Source organism: Ursus arctos, unplaced genomic scaffold (assembly GCF_023065955.2).
Source record: "Ursus arctos isolate Adak ecotype North America unplaced genomic scaffold, UrsArc2.0 scaffold_28, whole genome shotgun sequence".
NCBI lineage: Eukaryota > Metazoa > Chordata > Mammalia > Carnivora > Ursidae > Ursus > Ursus arctos.
Window position 1 is genome coordinate 33165917 of NW_026622963.1, and position 20817 is coordinate 33186733.

A 20817-nucleotide genomic window follows, 5' to 3' on the forward strand; every position below is an offset into this window, starting at 1 on the left:
CACTCTGACATTTGCTGCGTACCAGGCACCCAGCAAGTGCTCTGTACCAAGTGATCCTGACCTTCCTAGGGCACAACAGGATTATCATTATCCCCCTACTTTACAGATGAGGAAACTGAGGCACCAGCAGGTCAGGAAACCTGAGCGAGGACACACAGCTAGTCAACGGCAGAGCTGGGATTCCAACCCAACCAGTCGGGTTCCAGAGCCCACGCTCTCGAACATTCTACTGAAGTGTCTCTCAGACACCTGAACTGAGAAAAGGAAGGAAGGAGGGATGGACAGCTGTAAGGATGGATGGATGGAAGGGTGGACAGACGGATGGATGGGATCATAGAAGGGCAGAAAAACAGGCTGAGCAGATAATGCACGGATCAACAAAAGGCAGTAGAAGGACAAACGGACAGATGGATAAACGGACAGTGGGTCACATCAACTGTGACCAAATGTGTTGGGGAAGGCCGTCGGAAGATGTGCTCACTGGTTCACCTGTGAGCTGGACCCGGATGGTCGGGGCGCCTCACCCCCTCCCCCGTCCTCGGAGTGTGGGTTCTGCTGGCCTTTCCCGCTCCCAGAGGACGTGGCCTTGAGACAGTGACGTGGAGCTGAGAACACTGCACGGCTCACATTACACTGAACCCGGTTAAGGCCCCTTGATAAACTTTTAAGATGTAGCAGGTGAGCCCAAGGCAAGTCGCATCAATAAATTCCCTTTGCTTACTAAACCACCACCTTCGAACCTGGAGCGGCTGCCTCTTTGGCCTCTCCCCACCCTCCACATGCGGGGACCGATTTCAGATTACATCCGGGAAGCTCCCAAGGAGACTGCCACTGAAGAAATGGGCCTCGGGAAACAAGCATCAGGGGAAATCCCGAGCTGGCCATCGACCTCTGAGTGTGGAGGGGCAGCCCCTATTGTCAGATGCTTATGGATGGCATGACTGGGGGACACCTTGAAAATGCGGGCTGATTTGGGGGATTGTGGGCTGGGGCAGAGAAGCAAACGGCAAGGCTGCGTAGTGGGCCAGCCTCGACTGTGGCCAGTACATGTGGCCGCCGAGGCCCAGCTAGAGGCTGAGCTTGAGTTAGATTTAGAAGAGCTGAGATTAGAGACACACGTGGGAATGCCCCCCAGTCTGCTGCCTTCTGGGCTGGCAGGCAAGGTGGGAAGGCAGAGTATTAAGCTGGAGACCTTGTAAAGCTACAAGGACGAGGGCACAAGGCACCTCCGATCGACATCTGGGCTTGTGACAAAGCCTGGTTCAGACACTACGAGATGGAATCTCTAGGAAGGCGATCAGAACAAAGAGGAGGATGTGGTGGTAACTGATGAGGAAGCAGCCAAAGTGGGCCACGGCTCTGACCCGACACAAAGGAAAATTCTTTTTTTTTTAAAGATTTTATTTATTTGACGGTGGGGGGGGGGAGAGAGAGAGAGCATGCACAAGCAGGGGGAGCTGCAGGGAGCCCGATGTGGGGCTCGATCCCAGGACCCTGAGATCATGACCTGAGCCAAAGGCAGACACTGAACCGATTGAGCCACCAGGCGCCCCCACGAAGGAAAACTTTAAAGAGCAATTACCCCAAAACTCCTAGAAGAAAACTTGCATGCTTTCTCTGTCCCTTAAGTGTATAAATCTCATCAAGTCTTCCAAATATAAACACCCCGGGAGATAACCAAAACACTGCCCACGGAGACTACAGAAAAAAGTGGGGGGGAGACCTTTTGCAAACTGCTCTAGCAGTTTCCTTGCCCCAAGTCCAGTCCACAGCCTCCGGAAGACGGAGAGTATCTATCAGTAAAAGCTTCAGCCACGTGAGCGGGCACTGATTCACGGCTAGAGCGTTGCAGTGAAAGCTGAATGGGTATGGGAAATTGCAGGAGGGATGGAGGAAGACGGGGAAGTAGGAGGACCCGAGGCTCTCCTCATCCCAGGGCAAAACTAGATAACGCTCGCCTCGGTACAAACGATCCAGAAAACGACCCGAGAATGGCAGAACAGACTTCACAACTGAATGTAGAGAAGAGGCACATCGAAGACGGCGGGAAGGGTGGAGCCGTGGATGCTAACTGGACCACAGGACTGTCCGCAGGAGGGATGGGACGGATGCCAAGGAAGTGGAGAAGGGAGAGAAACAGACCTCACACCAGGGAGCCCGCATGGGAGCCAATCACCAGAGCATTTGGCTTTGAAAACCAGAGGGGCCAAATTTCCAGAGTTCTTACAACTAGCACGTAGCGGGATTTCAAGCCTGGAACTACAAACCTCAGCCGGCTCAGCTCAGGGAGGGCCCTGAGGCCACAGGAAGTGAGTCCCCGCCGTTAAAGAGACAGCACAACACAGGAGCCATGGAGATACAGCACAGAAGCAGGAGTCTGAAAAATGCCGTGCACAGGGGAGGGAGAGTAATTCACTAACCTCAGGGATATTCTGGAGGGACAGAGGGCACTGGGAGACTCCCCCAGGAACAAAGGAGCTGGAAGAACCCTCACCCTCTTCTGCCCCCCCCCCCCCCAGCATCAATGCTCGGCCATTTGCAGGAATCCGGCAGCACCAATACCCGCTAATTAACTCACGTACACGGAGCCCCGTCCCGTCCCACCATGCTCCAGCGGATCTGCTCCCTGCAGCCCGGCCCGCCTGAGTCCCGGTGAGACAGGGGTGCTCTCCCAGAAGGAAGGAGCAAACCTTGCAAACTCTCTCTGCCCCATTCCTTACAGATCCGCCTCCTCCAATGCCACGGTCAGTCCTGGTCATGGCGGCAGGTTCCCTCGCACAAGAGCACCGGCCCTCGAACCTTGCTGAGGCTGATGCCCCGCCCCTGTGCACGTTGCAGCTCCGCCCCCACCAACACGCTCTTGGCGGGAGCCCATCCAAAGCCAGGCCACAAGCGCGGCGGTGTGCCAACGGCCCTGACAGAAGCCAGCACCACTCCAAAGCGACTCTTGCCCCAGGGAGAGGGACATAGAACCACACACACCAGTCAGACTGCGGCCCCAGCAGTGGGCTGGGGGCAGACGTCTGGTCTGACCACAGGCTGTGCCCACCAATAAAAGCTGCTGGGAGGAAAACACAGGAAAAGGGCCCTGCAGTTCGGAGCTGCCACAGCTCTGGCCAATGCCTAGTCTGACTCAAGTCAAGCCCAGGGTGGTCCCAGAATGGCCCACTACCAGCACAAGCACCAAAACCCTGGCCACGACAGGCAAAGAGAGCCACTGCAGACGACCAGACTGATGGCAAAAGTGCCTCAGCCACACGCTAGGGTGCCTACCACACACATACGAGACATTTCGGAAACGCCAGGTTCTGGGGAACAGGGGACACCGCACTGCAGGGCTCTATAGGACCTCTTCCTCATGAGGCCGCTACTTTCAAGAGCGGGAGCTGTAGCTGACTCTCTGAACACAGAGAAACAGACAAAGTTAGACAAAATGAGGAGACAGAGGAATATGTCCCAAATGTAAAAACAGAACAGAAATCACAGCAAAAGACCAAAGTGAAACAGAGATAAGGAATATGCCTGATAGAGAATTTAAAGTAACAGTCATAAAGACACTCACTGGACTTGAGAAAAGACTGAAGGACATCAGGGAGGCCCTTAACAAAGAGATTAAAAGAGAACCAGATAAGAACAGAATAAATGAAACTGAAAAGACACTACAGAGAATAAATAGACTAGAAGAAGAATGGATGAGGACAGAATAATGGAAAGTAATCAAGGTGAGCATGTGAGAGAAAAAAATATAAGCAAAATGAGAATGGACTTAGGGAACTCAGCAACTCTATCCAGTGTAATAACATTTGCATTATAAGGATCCCAGAAGGAGAAGATGGAGAAAAGAGCGCAGAAAGTCTATTTCAAGAAATAACAGCTGAAAACTTCCTTAATCTGGGGAAGGAAACATATCCAGATCCAGGAGGCACAGAAACTCCCCCAACAAAATCAACCCAAGAAAGCCCACAACAAAACATTTAGTAATTAAAATGGCAAAAAGTAGTGATAAAGAGAGAATTTTAATAGCAGTTAAGAGGGGTACCTGGTGGCTCAGTCAGTTAAGCATCTGCCTTCGGCTCAGGTCTTGGTCCCTGAGTCCCAGGATTGAGCCCCACATCTGGCTGCCTGCTCAGTAGAGAGCCTGCTTCTCCCTCTCCCTCTGCCTCTCCCCCGACTCATGTTCTTTCTCATTCTCACTTGCTTGCTCTCTCTCGCAAATAAATAAAATCTTTAAAACATAAATAAAATAAAAACAGTTAAGAGAAAACAGTTACATACAAGGAAAACCCCTAAGGCTATCAACGGATTTTTCAGCAGAAACTTTGCAGGTCAGAAGAAAGTGGCCTCCTAAAATAGAAGGAGAGATAAACAATTTCCCAGGCAAACAAAAGCTAAAGGAGTTCATGACCACTAAACCAGCCCTGCAAGAAATGTTTCAGGTGACTCTGAGTGGAAAGGAAAGACCATGAGTAAGAGTAAGAAAAGTAGCAAGTATGAAAGCAGTAAAAAATAAGTCGATCTGTAAAAATCAACGAAGGGACACCATATACCTAAAACATGGAAGGGAGAAGAGTAAAGAATGGGTTCAAACTCAACCCACCATCAACTGAAGATAGACTGCTCCATGCAGAAAATATTATACACAAATGTATTGGTAATGATGAATCAAAAACCCATGATAGATATATATATATGTATATATCTGACATATAAAACATATATATATAAATATATTTTTATATATAGATATATAAAAATATATAAACAGATATATAAAAAAATGAAGAGAAAGAAATCTATCATTAAAGCCAGCAAACCAAGACAGAAGTGAGCAAGAGAATAAAGGAACCAAGAGGAACTACAAAAAATAACTCAAACAAGGAACAAAATGGCACTAAGTACACGCCTGTCAAGAATTACTTTGAACCTAAATGGACTAACTGCTCCAATCAAAAGACATACAGTGACAAGATGGATAAAAAAAACAAGACCCATCTATACGCTGCCTATAAGAGACTCATTTCAGACCAAAAGACACTTGCAGATTGAAAGTGAGGGGATGGAGAACATTTATCATGCAAATGGATGTGAAAAGACAGCCAGGGTAGCAATACTGATACAGGACAAAATAGACTTTAAAACAAAGACTGTAACAAGAACAAGGAAGGACACTATATAATAATGAGGGGGACAATTCAACAAGAAGATATAACAATTGTAAATATTTATGCAGCCAATATGGGAGCACCCAAATCTATAAAGCAGCTAATAACCAACAAAAGTAATCGATAGTAATACGGTAATAGTAGAGGACTTTATCACCCCATTTACAGCAATGGACAGATCATCCAAACAGAAATCAACAAGGTAACAGTGGCTCTGAATGACACACTGGACCAGAAGAGCTTCAACTGACGTATTCGTAACATTCCATCCTAAAACAGCAGGACACATATTCAAGTGCACATGGAACATTCTCCAGGATAGACCACATATTAGGACACAAAATAAATCTCAACAAATTCAAAGAGATCGAAGTCATACACTGTGCACCCTGACCACAGCGCTATGAAACCAGAAATCAACCACAAGAAAAAAATCTGGAAAGAGCACAAATATGTGGAGGGTAAATATGCTACCAGACAATGGACAGGTCAGCCAAGAAACCAAAGAGGAATCAAAACATACACAGAGACAAATGAAAATGAAAAACAACGGTCCAAAATCTTTGGGAAGCAGCAAAAGCAGTTCTAAGAGGGAAGTTTGTAGCAATACAGGCCAACCTCAAGGAGCAAGAAAAATCTCAAGCAACTAACCTTACACCTAAAGGAGCTGGAAAAAGAACAAACAAAACCCAAATCCAGCAGAAGGAAGGAAACAATAAAGATTAGAGCAGAAATAAGTGATATAGAAACTAAGGAAACAGAACAGATCAATGAAACCAGGAGCTTGTTCCTTGAAAAGATCAACAAAATTGATAAACCTTTAGTCAAACCTATCCTAGCCAAAAAAAAAAAAAAAAAAAAAAAAGGAAAGAAAAAGACAGGACTCAAAATCAGAAATGAAAGTGAAATAACCAACAGCACAGAAATACAAAGGACTGTAAGAGAATATTATGAAAAATGGATATGCCAACAAATTGAACAACCTAGAAGAAATGGATAAATTCCTAGAAACATAACTTCCTGAAACTGAACCTGGAATAGAAAATTTGAACAGACCGATTATCAGCAATGAAATTGAGTTGATAATTAAAAACTCCCAACTAACAGAAGTCCAGGACAGATGAATGCTACCAAATGTTTATTTATTTTTAAAGATTTTAGAGAGAGAGAGAGCACGAGCAGGGGGAGGGGCAGAGGGAGAGGAAGATAAGAAGATGACCTGCTGAGCAGGGAGCCTGACACAGGGCCTGATCCCAGGACCCCGAGATCATGACCTGAGCCAAAATCAAGAGTTGAACACTTAACCAACTGAGCCACCCAGGTGCTCTTCTACCAAACATTTAAAGAGAGTTAATACCCACTGTTCTCAAACAATTCAAAAAAATAGAAGAACGGAATCTTCTAAATCCATTCTATGAAGCCAGCACTACCATGATACTAAAACCAGATAAAGACACTACCAAAAAAGAGAATTACAGGCCAATATCTCTGATGAACATAGATGCAAAAATCCTCAACAAAGTACTAACAAACTGAATCCAACAACACATTAAAAAAATCATTTACCACGATCAAGTGGGATTTATTCCCAGGATGCAGGGGTGGTTCAATATCTGCAAATCAATGTGCTGCATCACATCAATAAGAGAAAGGATAAAAACCACATGATCATTTTAATAGATGCAGAAAACACATTTGACAAACTACAACATCCATCCATGATAAAAACCCTCAATAAAAGTAGGTTCAGAAGAAACAAACGTCCACATAAGAAAGGCCATATATGATAAACCCACAGCTGACATCATACTCAATGCTGAAAAACTGAGAACTTTTCGGGAACAAGACAAGGGTGTCCACTCTCATCACTTTTATTCAACACAGTACTAGCAGTTCTAGCCATAGCAATCAGACAAGAAATAAAAAGTATCCAAATTGGTAAACAGGAAGTAAAACTCTCACTATATGCAGATGACATACTATATACAGAAAACCCTAAAGACTCCACCAAAAAAACTATTAGAACTGATAAATGAATTCAATAAACTTGCAGGATACAAAATCAATGTACAGAAATCTGTTGCATTTCTTCACATTAATAATGAAGCAGCAGAAAGAGAAATTAAGAAAACAATTCCATCTACAATTGCACCAAAAATAATAAAATATCTAGGAATAAACCTACCCAAAGAGGTGAAAGGTGTGTACTCTGAAAACTACAAAACACTGATGAAAAAAACTGAAGAAGACATAAATGGAAAGACAGTCCGTGCTCACGGACTAGATGAACAAATATCGTTAAAACGTCTACACCGCCCAAAGCAATCTATAGATTCAATGCAATCCCTATCAAAATACCAACTGCATTTTTCACAGAGTTAGAATAAACAATTCTAAAATGTGTATGGAACCCCAAAAGACCCCCAAATAGCCAAAGCAATTTTGAAAAAGAAAAAGCTGGAGGTATCACAATCCCGGATTTTGTGTTTTGTTACAAAGCTGTAGGAATCAAAACGGTATGGTACTGGCACAGAAACAGACACACAGGGGCGCCTGGGTGGCTCAGTGGGTTGAGCATCCTACTCTTGCTTTTGGCTCAAGTCATGATCTTAGGGTCCTGGCACTCTCTCCCTCTGTCCCTCCCACTTGTGCATGCATGCACGCTCTCTCTCGCAAATAAATCTTAAAAAAAAAAAAAAAAAAAAGACACACAGATCAACAAAACAGAATAGAAAGCCCAGAAATAAACCATGCTTATGGGGTTAATTATTTTTGACAAAGGAGGCAAGAACATCCAATGGGAAAAAGCCTCTTCAACAACTGGTGCTGGGTAGACTGGACAGCCACGTGCAAAAGAATGAAACAGGACCACTTTCTTATATCACACACAAAAATAAACTCAAAATGGAGTAAGGACCTAAATGTGAGACCCAAAACCATAAAAATCCTAGAAGGAAGCACGGACAGTAACTTTTCTGACAACGGCTGTAGCAACTTTTTTTTAGATCTGTCTCCTGCGGCAAGGGAAATAGAAGCAAAAATTAACTGTTGGGACTACATCCAAATAAAGAGCTTCTGCACAGCAAATGAAACACCCAACAAAACTAAAAGGCGACCTGGGGAACGGGAGAAGATATTTGCACATGACACATCCAATAAGGATTAGTATCCAGAATATATGAAGAACTTATACAACTCAACACCAAAAAGACAAATAATCCAATTAAAAATGGGCAGAAGACATGAACAGACATTCCTCCAAAGAAGACATGCAGACGGCCAACACACACATGAAAAGGTGCTCAGCGTCGCTCATCCTCGGGGAAATGCAGGTCAAAACCACAATGAGGTATCACCTCACAGCCGTCAGAATGGCTAGAATTAAAAAGACAAGAAATAAGTCTAAATAAGGAGGGGGGAGGAAGAACACTCGTGAATCCTCGCTGGGAATGCAAAGCAGTGCAGCCACTAAGGAAGACAGCACGAGGGTCCGCAAAAAAATTAAAAACAGAAATACCATAGAATCCAGAAATCGGTATTTACTCAAAGAAAACGGAAACACTAATTTGAAAGAATATAAGCATCCCCATGTTTATTGCAGTGTTATTTTTTTAAAGATTGTATTTGAGAGAGAGTGAGCAAGAGAGCACAAGCAGAGGGGAGAGGCAGAGGGAGAAGCAGGCTCCCCGCTGAGCAGAGAGCCAGACATGGGGCTCAATCCCAGGACGCCAGGACCATGACCTGAGCCGAAGGCAGACGCTTCGCCGACTGGGCCCCCCGGGCGCCCCCTATTGCAGCATTACTTACAACAGCCAGATACGGAAGCAGCCCAAGTGTCCACTGATAAACGAATGGATAAAGACATGGTACAAACACACAACGACTATCACTCAGCCCTTAAAAACGAACGCGAGCTTGCCATCTGCAACGACATGGATGGACCCAGAGAGTATTATGCTCAGCGAAATAAGGGAAAGACAAACACTGTATGATTTTGCCTGTACGTGGAATCCAAAGAACAGATGAACAAACAGCACAGACAGACCCATAAATACAGGGAACAAACTCACGGCTGGGGGGGATGGGAGGTCCAGGCTTCCAGCTATGGAATGAATAAATCATGGGGGTGAAAGGCACAGCACACGGAATATACTCAATGGTACTGAAGCAGCGTTGTGTGGGGACAATGGTAGCTGCACTGGTGCCGAGCCCAGCATAATGTATCAGCTTGTCGAATCACTATGTCCCACACCTGAAACGAATGTAACCCTGTGTGTCAACGAGACTTCAACAACAAAACCACCAGATTAAATTATTAACAGATGAATCCAGTCTGGCTGATTGGACTAAAGGATTGCCCCAGGCTTTAAGATATTTGAATGATCAACCAGCAGGGCCTGTTGCCCCGCATGCCAGACTGCGGACCCCCGGCAAGGCACCCAATTCCGTAAAGATACGGAAGTCGTGGGAAACAGCCATTGTCCCAGCTCTTACCGGGGAGCAATGGGCTATGCTGCTGGGAACACCAAGCCCCATCGTGTCTGGGAAAGGGATTATCTACCAGAACTTGCCACAGGACGTCCCATCAGGACGGGGAAGTTACGTCACACCCCCAGGTGCGAGGGAACTATCCAATCCCCACTGGGACTCTGTTGTCCTGCTACGAGCTGGAGCTGCCGAAGTGCACTATATGCAGAATGGAATGTGCGCCACTGAGCGAGGGCAGAAGCTGGGGGCCGGGCAGATCCCACCCCAGTCCATCTTTACACGTGTGACGGTGCCGCCTCCCCCAGCCAACATGGATGGTACGCACAACCATCAGTTTCCTAAAGGTGCCCACCTGCCTCTTCTCAAGGCCAGGTGGATACCGTTTTCCAAAAATACACTGCGGCTGCCATCTGGGTTCCCTTCACTGGCCTGGAGGTTACAGCACACGTGGAAGCCCTTACTGAATTCAACCAGCCAGGCTTAGATGATAACCAACAGAGCCTTTATCCAAACAGGATGTGGGGCGTTCACAGCTGATGAGCCTAATGTATGATCTTTATTAAACTACACAAGGACATAAGTGAACGCCCTGAGTGATCCAACCCCCAGTCTCGGGGACTTAGTAAACCAGTGGCTCGGCTCACGGGGCTCTTAGAAAAAGCTGTCACTGATTTGGGGATCAATGTTTCATTCTGCATTCTCTCTCACATGTGCCTATGTTGTTGCTGGGGCATCTGCCTCCCAGGTAGCCAGACGGCCGCCAGAGGAGCCACCTCCAAGTCAATCGGACCCCTTGCTGAGGGCTCAGAGCCCACTGCAGAAAGAGGGGCACCCAAGACAAGTTCCCTTGCTTGGTACACCCGCCACTGTCCCACTTGGAGTGGCCGGCTCTTTCTTCCATTTCTCCCTGCCCTCCGAGTATGGGGACCCATTGCAAGTTATACCTGGGAAGCTCCAGAGGGGGTTACAAACCAACAAAATGATAAACAGGTGTATGGATGAGACAGACATATGGACGGATGCGTAGAAAAACAGAGGGAAGGGGGAATGGAGAGGTTAAGAGACTAGGGAACTGGGGGGGAGGGGAGGACTGCATGAGGAAGGGGTACCTTGCTTTCGATGCCCACCCTTCCTCCTCTCACTGGTTTCCAGGCAGGACTGGCCTCCCTGCCTCTGCTGTGTTTAAAGCTGAGCCGACCCCCCAGAGCCACGGACTTCTGTGTTAACACCAGCCTCACCCCGGGAGGCCGGGAGTGTGTTCGCCAAACCAGTCAGCAGCTGGGGGCACGAGGGCCTGAACAGCCACAGGTTCCAGGGAACTGGGGCCTGCGTGTCTCGATCCCCGGACTCCAGCCGCCACCCCAGGGTCCCAGCACTGACCTGCACCTGGCTCTGGGCTGCAGCCACCCTCTTGCGGAACTCCTGGAGCTGGGACCGCTCGCCTGCATCCCGAGGCTCCTTGCCCTCGAGCTCCCGCAGCTGTCTCTGGCTTTCGCTCAGCTCGGCCCGCACCTGCTCTGCCTCCTGCTCCAGCTCCCGGATGTGCTGGCTGTGCTGGCGGTTCAGGGCCTGGGCCGCCTTCCCTGGAAGAAAGGGGGGCTCATCAGCATAGGCCGGCCCCCAGGAGGGCCATCCCTTCCCTCCCCTGGGCGGGGTTCCAGACATCCATCAGCCATGGGCACCTGCATGGGTTTTGCCAGCCTTGGGACCACAGATACCCTGAGTTACTTACTCTCCTTTCGACTACTCGCTTTTTAAATGAGCCTTATTGACAGCAGCGATCCAGGGATATTAGGGGCTAGACCGGCTTTAGTTTTACCTAATACATGCTAACAAATATAGAGCTTGGGCCTACATATAATCAAGCCTCTAGAACTAACTTCCATTTGCAGGAAAGCTGAGGACAGAGGAACAAGTGAAATAACACCACACGGAAGCAAACAGGCAAACCCAGAACATGGGGTTGGGGGGAGGGGGTTGAGCCATTCTACAGGACTGTGAGAAAGAACTCGAAGGGAGACGTCAGAGGCCGAGCAAGCACACACAGCACGTGGGACACGTGTGGAGCTGGGTTCCAGCAAACCAGATGCCCGCAGGCCCTGCCAAGGAATTGAGGGGACGGGCCTGTGCTCCGGGCATCCAGGTGACAGTATGTTTTGTTAGCTATGCTCACAGCATTTTGGTTAAAATGTCCAAAAAGAGGCATACCGAAAGGTGTGGGGGCCAAATGACAGCATGCTGGGGATTTGCTTCAAAACACTTCAGCAAAGAGAAAGGGAGCGATGACTGTGGGGGAAACCTCGTCACGCTAAATTTGGGTGATGGGGTAGGGGCCCCACCGGTCCAGTCTCTCCTCATGTGTTTGAAATTTTTCATCAGGCATTTTGTAACAAACATGTAACTCTGAAAATAAAAAGGCTCAGCTGGTCACTACGTCAAACCGTTCCCAGCCCCTCTACACGCGTCACCGGTGGTAAACAGGGCATGATTTGGGACGTTGTTTACTCCCTAAGACCAAGAGAGTCTGCGTGCACCACGGTGCCTCACACAGCAGGCGACTGATAAATAACTACCACTACCGGGGAAAGCTCCCTGAGAACCAGTCTGACTACTTCAGCTGAATTAACTCACTTCCACAACCCATAAAACAGGCGCAATTACTGTCCCCACGTTAGAGATGAGAAAACTTGAGTCACAGAAGAGCTATCTCCCCTCCTCAAGGTCACACAGCTGGAAGAGGCCGAGCTCGTTACCAAACCTAAACCATCTGACCCCTGCTCCTGCCCAGCATCAGGTGGGAGGCCCACCCGAGCGCCCACCACCTCACCTGTGCGGACCAGCTCGCCAATGAGCTCCTCCTTCATGCGGATGTTGATGGCCAGTTCTCGGATCTTCTGTTGGGCTTGGGCCAGCCGCCACTCAGAGGCCATGGCAGCTGGGGTCTGACGGGCTCGAGCCGGGGCCTTGCTCCCACCGACGACTGTAACAAGCCCACTGTCAAGGCCAACTGGGGGAGGTGGGGGAGGGAAGAGGCACGCGGTGGGCAGGGGCAGCCAGGGATGAGGTGTGGACGGTCCAGGATGGCCAGTGCAGGACCACGGCGGGGAGGGGCAGAGTCCTCTCCGCACCGGACCCAGCTCACCTCTGGGCCCCGGGATGGCTGCACCCAGTTCCTCAAGGTGAAGCTCTGGGCCCTTCCTGTCGTGTGGACTCCCCGGCTGGGCCCCCACCCTCTGGCTCCACTTGTCGATCCCGTTTCTGGAAGACAGAGGCAGGAGTCCGTGCCCTTCCCCGCCAGAGGAAGGAAGAGAAGCCACTGGGCCTTCTAGCCCCTCAGGGTCAGTGGAACGCCAGGGTGTCAGCCTGGCAGAACTGAGGCCAGGGCGCTGAGCGTAGGGGGCCCTGGGCTGTTGGGGGCACTAAGGGCTGCCGTGAAGCCTGAGAACCGGGAAGCCTCGCCCCCCACCCCCAGCATATCCACCCCAGTGAGAACTCTGGGTTCCGAGCCCCCCGCCCCCATCTGTTCTTCCCAGCTGGACGGGGGTACAGAGGTGAGGGCACCCTGAGACCACAGCGGGATCTTTCTCCAGCCCAGCCTGGGCCCTGAGCTGGTTTCCGTCAGGCGGGCGGCCGGTCCCACCCACCTGCGCAGGTGTAGGGACCGCTGAGATGGCCGCTCCTCCTGCTCCTCCTCCCGCTCCTCCTCTTCCTCGGACGCCCCTGAAGAGCCGCTTCCGGGCCCGTCTACCCCCGCTGGTAGCTTCGCTCCAGCCTCTCTGCCATTTGTCACCTGCTAGGGGAGGGCCAGGGGCTTCAGGACAGGGAGCCTCCAGGGCGCCTTCCATCCGTCATGCCCATCACCAGTCTTGGCACCCCCCCCCATGCCCCCCTGCCCAGCCTAAGTTGGAGCCGGAGCTTCCTCCCTCCCCCCACTCTGGCACCCACAACACCTGGGACTCCTCAAGTGACAGCCTGCCCTGTTGTATACAGGCCATCTGCACCCAAGTCGTATCTCACCACCAACAACACTCAGTCCGAGTGATGGGTGTACAACAGACGCCTGCCAAACTCACGCCCTCCCTCTCCTCTGTGCCTCGGGCTTTTACAGCTGAGACGACCCAGAGCTTTCTGGAAGATGCAGGAGCAGTCTTTGTCCAAAAGGTCCCAAACAGGAGGCCAAGCTCAGTGAGATTAGGGCATGGAAAAGTAAACTTGCAAACGCAGAAGGGGCGACCTCAGAGGTGAAGAGCTCCCCATCTCGGGAGGTATGCAAGCTTCCCATCCAGTGCCGGAAGCCAGAACCCCCTCTGTAACCTCACTCCACCATGTGCAACCAGTCCAGGGATGCCCAATGGCAGCAGAGCCTTCTGAGCAGCCCTACAAAATCACCCAGATTTTGGCCCTTCCTCTAGGGGCACTGGAAAGGGGCATCTCACAGCTGGTCCCAGGAAAGCCTGGGGTGAAGGGCACATTCCCCGGCACCGCCCTCCCCCTGCCCCGGCCCGTCCCGTTCAGCAGACACCCAGCCTCGCCACCTCCTCACCTCTCCCCAGTCCTCGGGGCCAACTGCATCTCCAGGAAGGCAGGCAGGGGGCACCATGCCCAGCGCGTGGCTGTGGGCACCCCCCAGGGGGGCTGTGTGAGGCCGGGGCACAAAGGCGCCGGGAGGCAGGCCCTGCAGCCCCGGGGCCCCCCAGCCGGGACGCACCAGCTCCAGCCGCAGCCGCAGCTCCGCCATTTCCTGCTGCTGCTCCCGCAGCCGGTCGCTCTGGAAGACAAGTGCCAGGTGCTGATGGGGGATGCGGCTGCGGAGGGTGCAGGGATGAAGAGCGGGTCTGCGGCCACCCCGCCCTCTCTAGGCTAAAACTGAGAACCGGCGCACACACGGCCCTAGTTCAGGGTCAAGGTCTCACCCCATCCTGTTAGGTCCTATCCCTCCCTTCCTGTCCGTCCTCCAAGTTCTTGCCAACTACTGCCGCCAGAGGGCGCCAGGAGCAACGCGGACCCAGTTAGCTTGGGACAAAAGGGCCTGACTCCAGGGACCCGACCCGCTGCCCCTCAAGGTCCCACCGCTCATCCCCGCACCATTCAGCTCCTCACCTCCACACGATTGCTCACTTGTGCCTCCCCCATCTCTTCCCACCCGTCAGGAGCCCGCCCTGGCTAACTCCCTCTTCTCCCGGGAAACTTCGCTCAATTCCACCTCAAGCCTGCCGCGCACCTGCAGTTTGTACTGCTCCATGGCGTCCTCCAGCGCAGCCAGAAAGTCGCGGTTCTCCTCCTCCAGCCGGGCCACCTGGCTCTGCAGGGCAAGCAGCTGCACTGCCCCTTCCTCGTCCTGCCGGGCAAGGAGAGAGGCTTCAGGGGCAGGAGCTGGCAGGACCAGCCTGCCTGTCTCGGGGACACCCCAGTCCTCCCTCTGCCCTGCCAGGGGTTCCCCTAGCCCAGCCTGCAATCGGGGGGCTCAGAGCCCACCCTGCCAGCGGTCCTCTCTGCAAGCTATTTGGGCCATCTCTTGTCATTATTAATCATACTTTTGTTAACAATAATAACATCACCGCTATTACTAGGAACAACCTACATAGGCTCCATAGCATGCTGGGCTAGGCAGTTGGTGCACCTTCGGCCCCTACAACATCTCCAGGAGGTAGATACCAATGTTATCCCCATTTCACAGCTAAAGACCATGAGGCTTGGGGAGGGTAAGGAATGTGATCGAGGTCGTCAGCATAAGTGCCTCTGAATTGGTAATGTGCTCTGCTGATGGACAAGGGGCAGGAGCACGGCGGACTGTAGGAAGACCTCTTCCTTCCCCGTTCCCTCCCTCCCCGGGGCCACACCTGGCCCTTGGCCACCTTTGGCCCGCTGGACCCCTGCGTGGCCTGCTCCTCGGCGGAAGCGCTCTCGATGCCGCTGTCGGGCCCGGAAGCGGAGCTCAGAGCGCTGCGCTCGCCCTCGACGGCGCACAGCCAGTCGCGCACCTTGCGGGCCGCGGCACCGGGCAGCCCGGGCTCGGCCTGCAGCTCGCGCAGGAGGCTGTAGGCGGCGTCGGTGCGGGCCCGGTAGCGCGCGCACTCGGCGCCCAGGCGGGCGGCTGCAGCTGCAGCCGCGGGGGCGTTGGCCGGGCCGGGGGCGCGCCGGCCACGGTGGATGATGCGCGTCTCCGAGCGATGGCGCGGGGGTCCGCGCGCTCCGGCCGCTCCCTCCTCGGGCGCGCGCTCCGTTTCGGGCCGCCAGTTGACGGTGGCGCGGTTGCGGATGTTCTGGGCGCGGCTGGCGTAGTTGAGGGTGTTGAGGGTCTCGTCGAAGTCGGAGGAGGACGGGCTGACGCAGGCGATCATCACCGTCTTGGCGTTCCCGCCCAGCGAGTCTTTGAGGATCCTGAGGACGCCAGGTGGGGCGCGTCAGGGGCCCCCTCGAGCCCGGACCTCGAATCGTACCCCGCGGGCAGGCACCTCGGACTGGTGGGCGGCGTGCCCCCCAGAAGCCAGACGGGTCCCAGCCCCCCTCCCTCACCAGCGGCCCAAGGGGGGCCCCTGATCCCGTGGGCCGCCGGCTGCAGGGCCCTCACCGGGTGATCTTGGAGTCCCGGTAGGGGATGTGGCTGCCGCGGCGCTGGGGGTCGCCCAGGGCGCTGATGACGTTGCCCAGCGCCAGGAGGCTGCTGTTGATCTGGATGCTCTCCTTGAGCCGCTCGCCCGTGCTGCCCGTCTTGAGCACCCTCTCCGAGCCCGCCAGGTCCACGAAATGGAACTTGGAGACCAGCAGCTGGCCCGCGGCGGGTCGGGGCAGACGGCTGGGGGCGCGCCCGCGCTGTTCCAGGGTCACGGTGAAAACGGTGTGCGAGCGGCTGGACAGGCGATTGAAGTGTGTGGCCCCCGTGTGCCGCGCCGCGTTGCCCATCTCCAGGAGGCTCAGCACCTCGTCCAGGCCCTCCACGTCCACTTCCTTCACGCCACACAGCACTGCGGGCACAGAAGGCGGTGAGCCGGGGGCAGGAACTGCCGGGGACTGACCCGCCAGGAGGACTGGCCCAGAGAGCAGGGCTGGCCCTCTACGGCTCTTCCTGACCCAGGCGCCCCTTCCCTATGCCCGGGACACCGGAGGGATAGGGAGTGGGGTGTCCTGCTTATCCTGGCTCCGGCGGAGGGGCTCCAGCTAGTCGCCTGCCCACCTCAATGCCTTGCACTCTGGATACAGAAGTATATACAGAACTCAGTGGCGACAGGAGACGGGAAGGCACAACCTTCCAGAGCTTGGATTCCCCAGTTAGGAGGTACCCCTCCCAGATAGGTGATCCACCCCTCAGCAGGTGAAGCCCCACTCCCAGCCAGTAGAGGCCCGAGTTCCTCACCAACATTTCCCCGATCATCCTCCCGAAGCTGGATGTCACGGCTGGCAGTGCCCACCTCCAGCAGGTCTCGGAACTCCTCCTTATACACTTCCAGGTAGGACACGTGCACCAGACAGTCCAGCAGGTCATTCTCATCGATAAGCTTGAAGGCTTCAGCCATGGCCCGTGGGATGATGCCCTGCTCGTCCTCGTGAAGGGAAGCTGGGGACACACCACAGAGCCTCCTGCCACCATGTCTTCAGCCGGACAGGGCTCAAGGCCCCGAGGCCCCTGCCAGCCACTGGAGGCCGGGGCTCTAGCATGAAAGTAGCAGCTGGGGCCAGGATAGCTGGGTAGCCTGACACAGCCCATGCTCCAGGGTGGTCAGGCAGAATTATAGAATTTCAGAGTTGGAAGCAACCTCTCAAGGTCCCACCAACCCCTTTCATGATGTAAGCATCCCCACTACTACATCCCTGCTAGATCATCAGATACCCCTGGCTTGATTACTCCCCGGGACAGGGAGCTCATTACTATAGTCTATGCTCTAAATCTAAAGGACCTCCTAAATTTATCCCAAGGAAGTAATAAAAGGATGTTCAGAGCGGCACTCTTCATAACTTCAAAAAAATGCAAACATCCTAAGATCCAATAGGGGATCTGGTTAAGTAAATTATCTTATATACACAATGGAATGCCAAGCCACCATTAAAAAATTGGCTTGAAGAGTACTTAATGATATAGAGAAATGTTTATGATACACTGTTAAGAAAAGAAAAGCAGGATATAAAGGAATGGTGGGTATAATCGAATCTTATTTTTTAAAGGTAAAATAATTTCCTCAGAGAAAGAAACTAGAATGCTAACAGGGTGGGTGATTGCTGAAAAGCAATTATCAGGTAAGTTTTCTTTTGTGCTTGTGTTTTTCTGTATTTTCCTAATTTTCCGTGACAAACACGGATACTTTTACAACCTAAGAGAAAGCTGTCTGAGCTACTTAATATGGGGGCAGTTCCTTCAACTGGCCCAAAGCATCTCTGCTCTCCCAAGAGTCCACTCCCAAGCCCCACTGCACTGCCGGCCCCCTCACCAGGCGGCAGCCAAAGCGCGGCTCTCCCAGGACCGTCCCCATTCCAACTACTCTGACTCTAACACGGATTCCCGACCCTTGGCCGGCATCCCGACAACCTCTAGAGACAAGCCAACCTCTCTTGCCTTTCCTCCCACTGAGATCAGCAGGACCACACAGTGTGACCTCATTTCTGTGGAGTTGAAAAAGCCCCCCCCACCTGTAAGGACTCTTCCTTCCTACCCTGGTCAGCCTACGGTCCTGGCTGGTCCCACCCCGGGCTGCAGATCTGAGGAGGAGACCTGCTCTCTTTCCCCCAGTGCTCCCACCTCCGACAGGGAATGGCAGGGGCAGAAGTTCAGGAGACACCAAGGGCCCTCTGCACGGGCCCGGGCCCTCAAGCAGGGTCACTCACCCACACTGGCCTCCCCCATGGTGTACGTCTTCCCGGAGCCCGTCTGACCGTAGGCAAAGACGGTGGCATTGAAGCCCTCAAAGAAAGCCTCGAGGAGGGGCTGCACACAGGCCTGGTACACGGTCTCCTGCCCAGTGTCCTCATCCAGCACCACGTGGAAGCCAAAGTGGCGGTCTCGGCCAAGGGTGACACGGCTGTGCTCGGGCTCCACCGTCAGGCAGCCCTGGTGCCCGTGGAGCAGCTCCTTGGGCAGCAGCGGGCGGACTCTCAGGGCCACCCTCACGGGGGCCTCCTCAGCGCCTGGCAGCCTCTGGGTCTCCAGCCCCATTTTGACGGAGGGTTCCTGCGGGCCCTGGAGAGAGAGGAAGAGGCCCCTACCATCAGCATCTGTACTCCAAGGGCTGGACTCACCCCGCAGGTGACCCAGAGCGAGATCCTGGGGCCCCTGACCTTGGAGACATGGAAGAGAGGGTGATTAAAGTGCAGAACGTCCTCTGCGCCAGCCTGGTGCCCCAATACTGCAAGGGCCCACACAGTCCTACACGGTAACACTTCACGGCCCCCATCACTGGCAAAATGAGGCCCTGACTCCTTCACCTGACTCCCAAGGGCTTCTGTGTTCCAGCTGTACCCTTCCCCTGGGACCCCATCTCCTAGAACACACACACACACACACGCACGCCACTACCACCACCACCACCACCACATCAGGGAACTCCTTTCCCTAATACCCACTGGGGTCTCCGTAATCTCTGCCTTTGTCACCTCACACCCCCTGCCCCACCTTCTTCAAAAAAGATCTTTCAAGACCAAGTTCCCACCACCAGATCTGCCAATTCCATCTTCTAAATATCTCTCAAGTTCACCTGCTTCTCCCCATCCTATTGCCAAAGCCCAGGTCCTGGCCACTAACCTCTGGACCAGCTTCCTCACCGCTCTCAGTCTGCCTGTGCCCTCCTCCAGGACAACCAGGGGCATCTTTAAAAATTGCAAATGCAATCCTGTTACTCTCCTTAAATTCTTTAAAGAGGCTCCCCCACTGCCCTTGGTATTCAAAACTTTAACAGCCCTGCCTACCTTGTCTGCTCACCTTCTCTCTGCTTCCAACACACTCTCATCTTTCTCCGGGCTTAGGCTGGCCCCGGCTTCCTTGGGGGGCCAGGAAAGCGCCTCTGCTCTGTGTCCCCAGCACCACACACACACACACACACAGCGCCCCATGGTGCTCCCACCAGACACTGGCCGCTCTGTTGCAGACGGACCTGGGAGGCAGGGACCCTGCGGTCCCGCTTGGTGCTGTATCTCCAGAGCCCAGCACAAGGTCAGACGCTTAGTCGCTGCCCCGCAGTGATGATGAAACTGCATCCAGAAAACTCCCCGTCCCCATTCTCTTCTTAACGCAGTTCACACCACCCCCTACCCACCGGGCCCACAGCCCTCGATTTGTCACTAACTTCTCTCAGCGAGTGTAACGGTTCGTTCGTTCCCTCACGCAATCATCCAGTCCCTGCTGGGTGCCGGGCCCTGGGACACAGCGCTAACTATCACGCAGTACAGCGGGAGCCTCCCCGCGCCCCACGCCCTGAGCTTTTCCAGCGCCGCGCGGTCCCGGCTTTCGGCTGCGCACCAAGGGCGCCCGGGCAACTCCACCGGTGCGCTGGAGGAGGCGGGCACGGGACAGGAGCTCCCGGAGTTTGGAAAAGTGATTACAAACGTGGACCCGACCCTCGCAGCGTCGGCGCTCGCCCCTCCCGGCCAGGCCCGGGATGCTGGCCTCAGGCCCCTACTCAGGGAAGGAGGTGCTCCTGCCAGCCCAGAAAGGGGCCTCCAGGAGGCTGGTACGCAAGGATGGGGGCTCCTCGTGCTCGGTCAGAGCTCCCCAGGTGGCTCTCCCACCGCCACCCGGCCCACGCCTGCGCTGGGAGGGGGCGAGCGCGCGCTTCCCCCCTCACCTCGTCCTCGACCTCCACCCCTCCCGGGCCCACACCCACCTGCTTGGGTGGGAGCACAGTGCCCCGCGGTGCAGTCAGGCTTCGAGCCTCCACGCGGCGCGCTCGGATGCCGTCATCGGGACCCCCGCCCCCCCAAACATCCCGCCCCTCACCCGCAACTCCGCCCGCCTGGGCGCTCGGGGGCGGAGGCGCGAGCCGGGCGGCGCCGCGGAGTCTGTCCGCAGACAGGGCGGGGCCGGACCTGGAGGGGCGGGGATTGGGCGGGGCCTCACCCGAGGGGCGGGGCCGCACGTCCCAACCGCCCCCTCCTCCCCCCGCCCCGTGCCATCCAGGGCTGCAGGCGCTGCGCTGTGATTCCAGCGCAGACTTGCGGAATTCTGGGGACACGACCACCAAGG

General features: G+C 53.6%; 1 protein-coding gene across 1 annotated transcript in view; it reads right to left on the minus strand.

Moving 5' to 3' along the window:
- KIF7 (kinesin family member 7) overlaps positions 1–20613 on the minus strand; it is a 33310-nt gene extending 12697 nt beyond the window's left edge. The window contains exons 1-11 of the mRNA XM_044388405.3: positions 20459–20613; positions 18468–18819; positions 17005–17205; positions 16222–16615; positions 15506–16031; positions 14872–14988; positions 14194–14418; positions 13295–13443; positions 12793–12908; positions 12478–12630; positions 11031–11233 (exon numbers count right to left, since the gene is read on the minus strand). Of these exons, the coding sequence (XP_044244340.1) occupies positions 11031–11233; positions 12478–12630; positions 12793–12908; positions 13295–13443; positions 14194–14418; positions 14872–14988; positions 15506–16031; positions 16222–16615; positions 17005–17205; positions 18468–18795 (2412 nt within the window). The 5' untranslated portion in view covers positions 18796–18819; positions 20459–20613. The remainder of the gene's footprint in view (positions 1–11030; positions 11234–12477; positions 12631–12792; positions 12909–13294; positions 13444–14193; positions 14419–14871; positions 14989–15505; positions 16032–16221; positions 16616–17004; positions 17206–18467; positions 18820–20458) is intronic.
- Between the last annotated feature and the right edge of the window lie 204 nt (positions 20614–20817).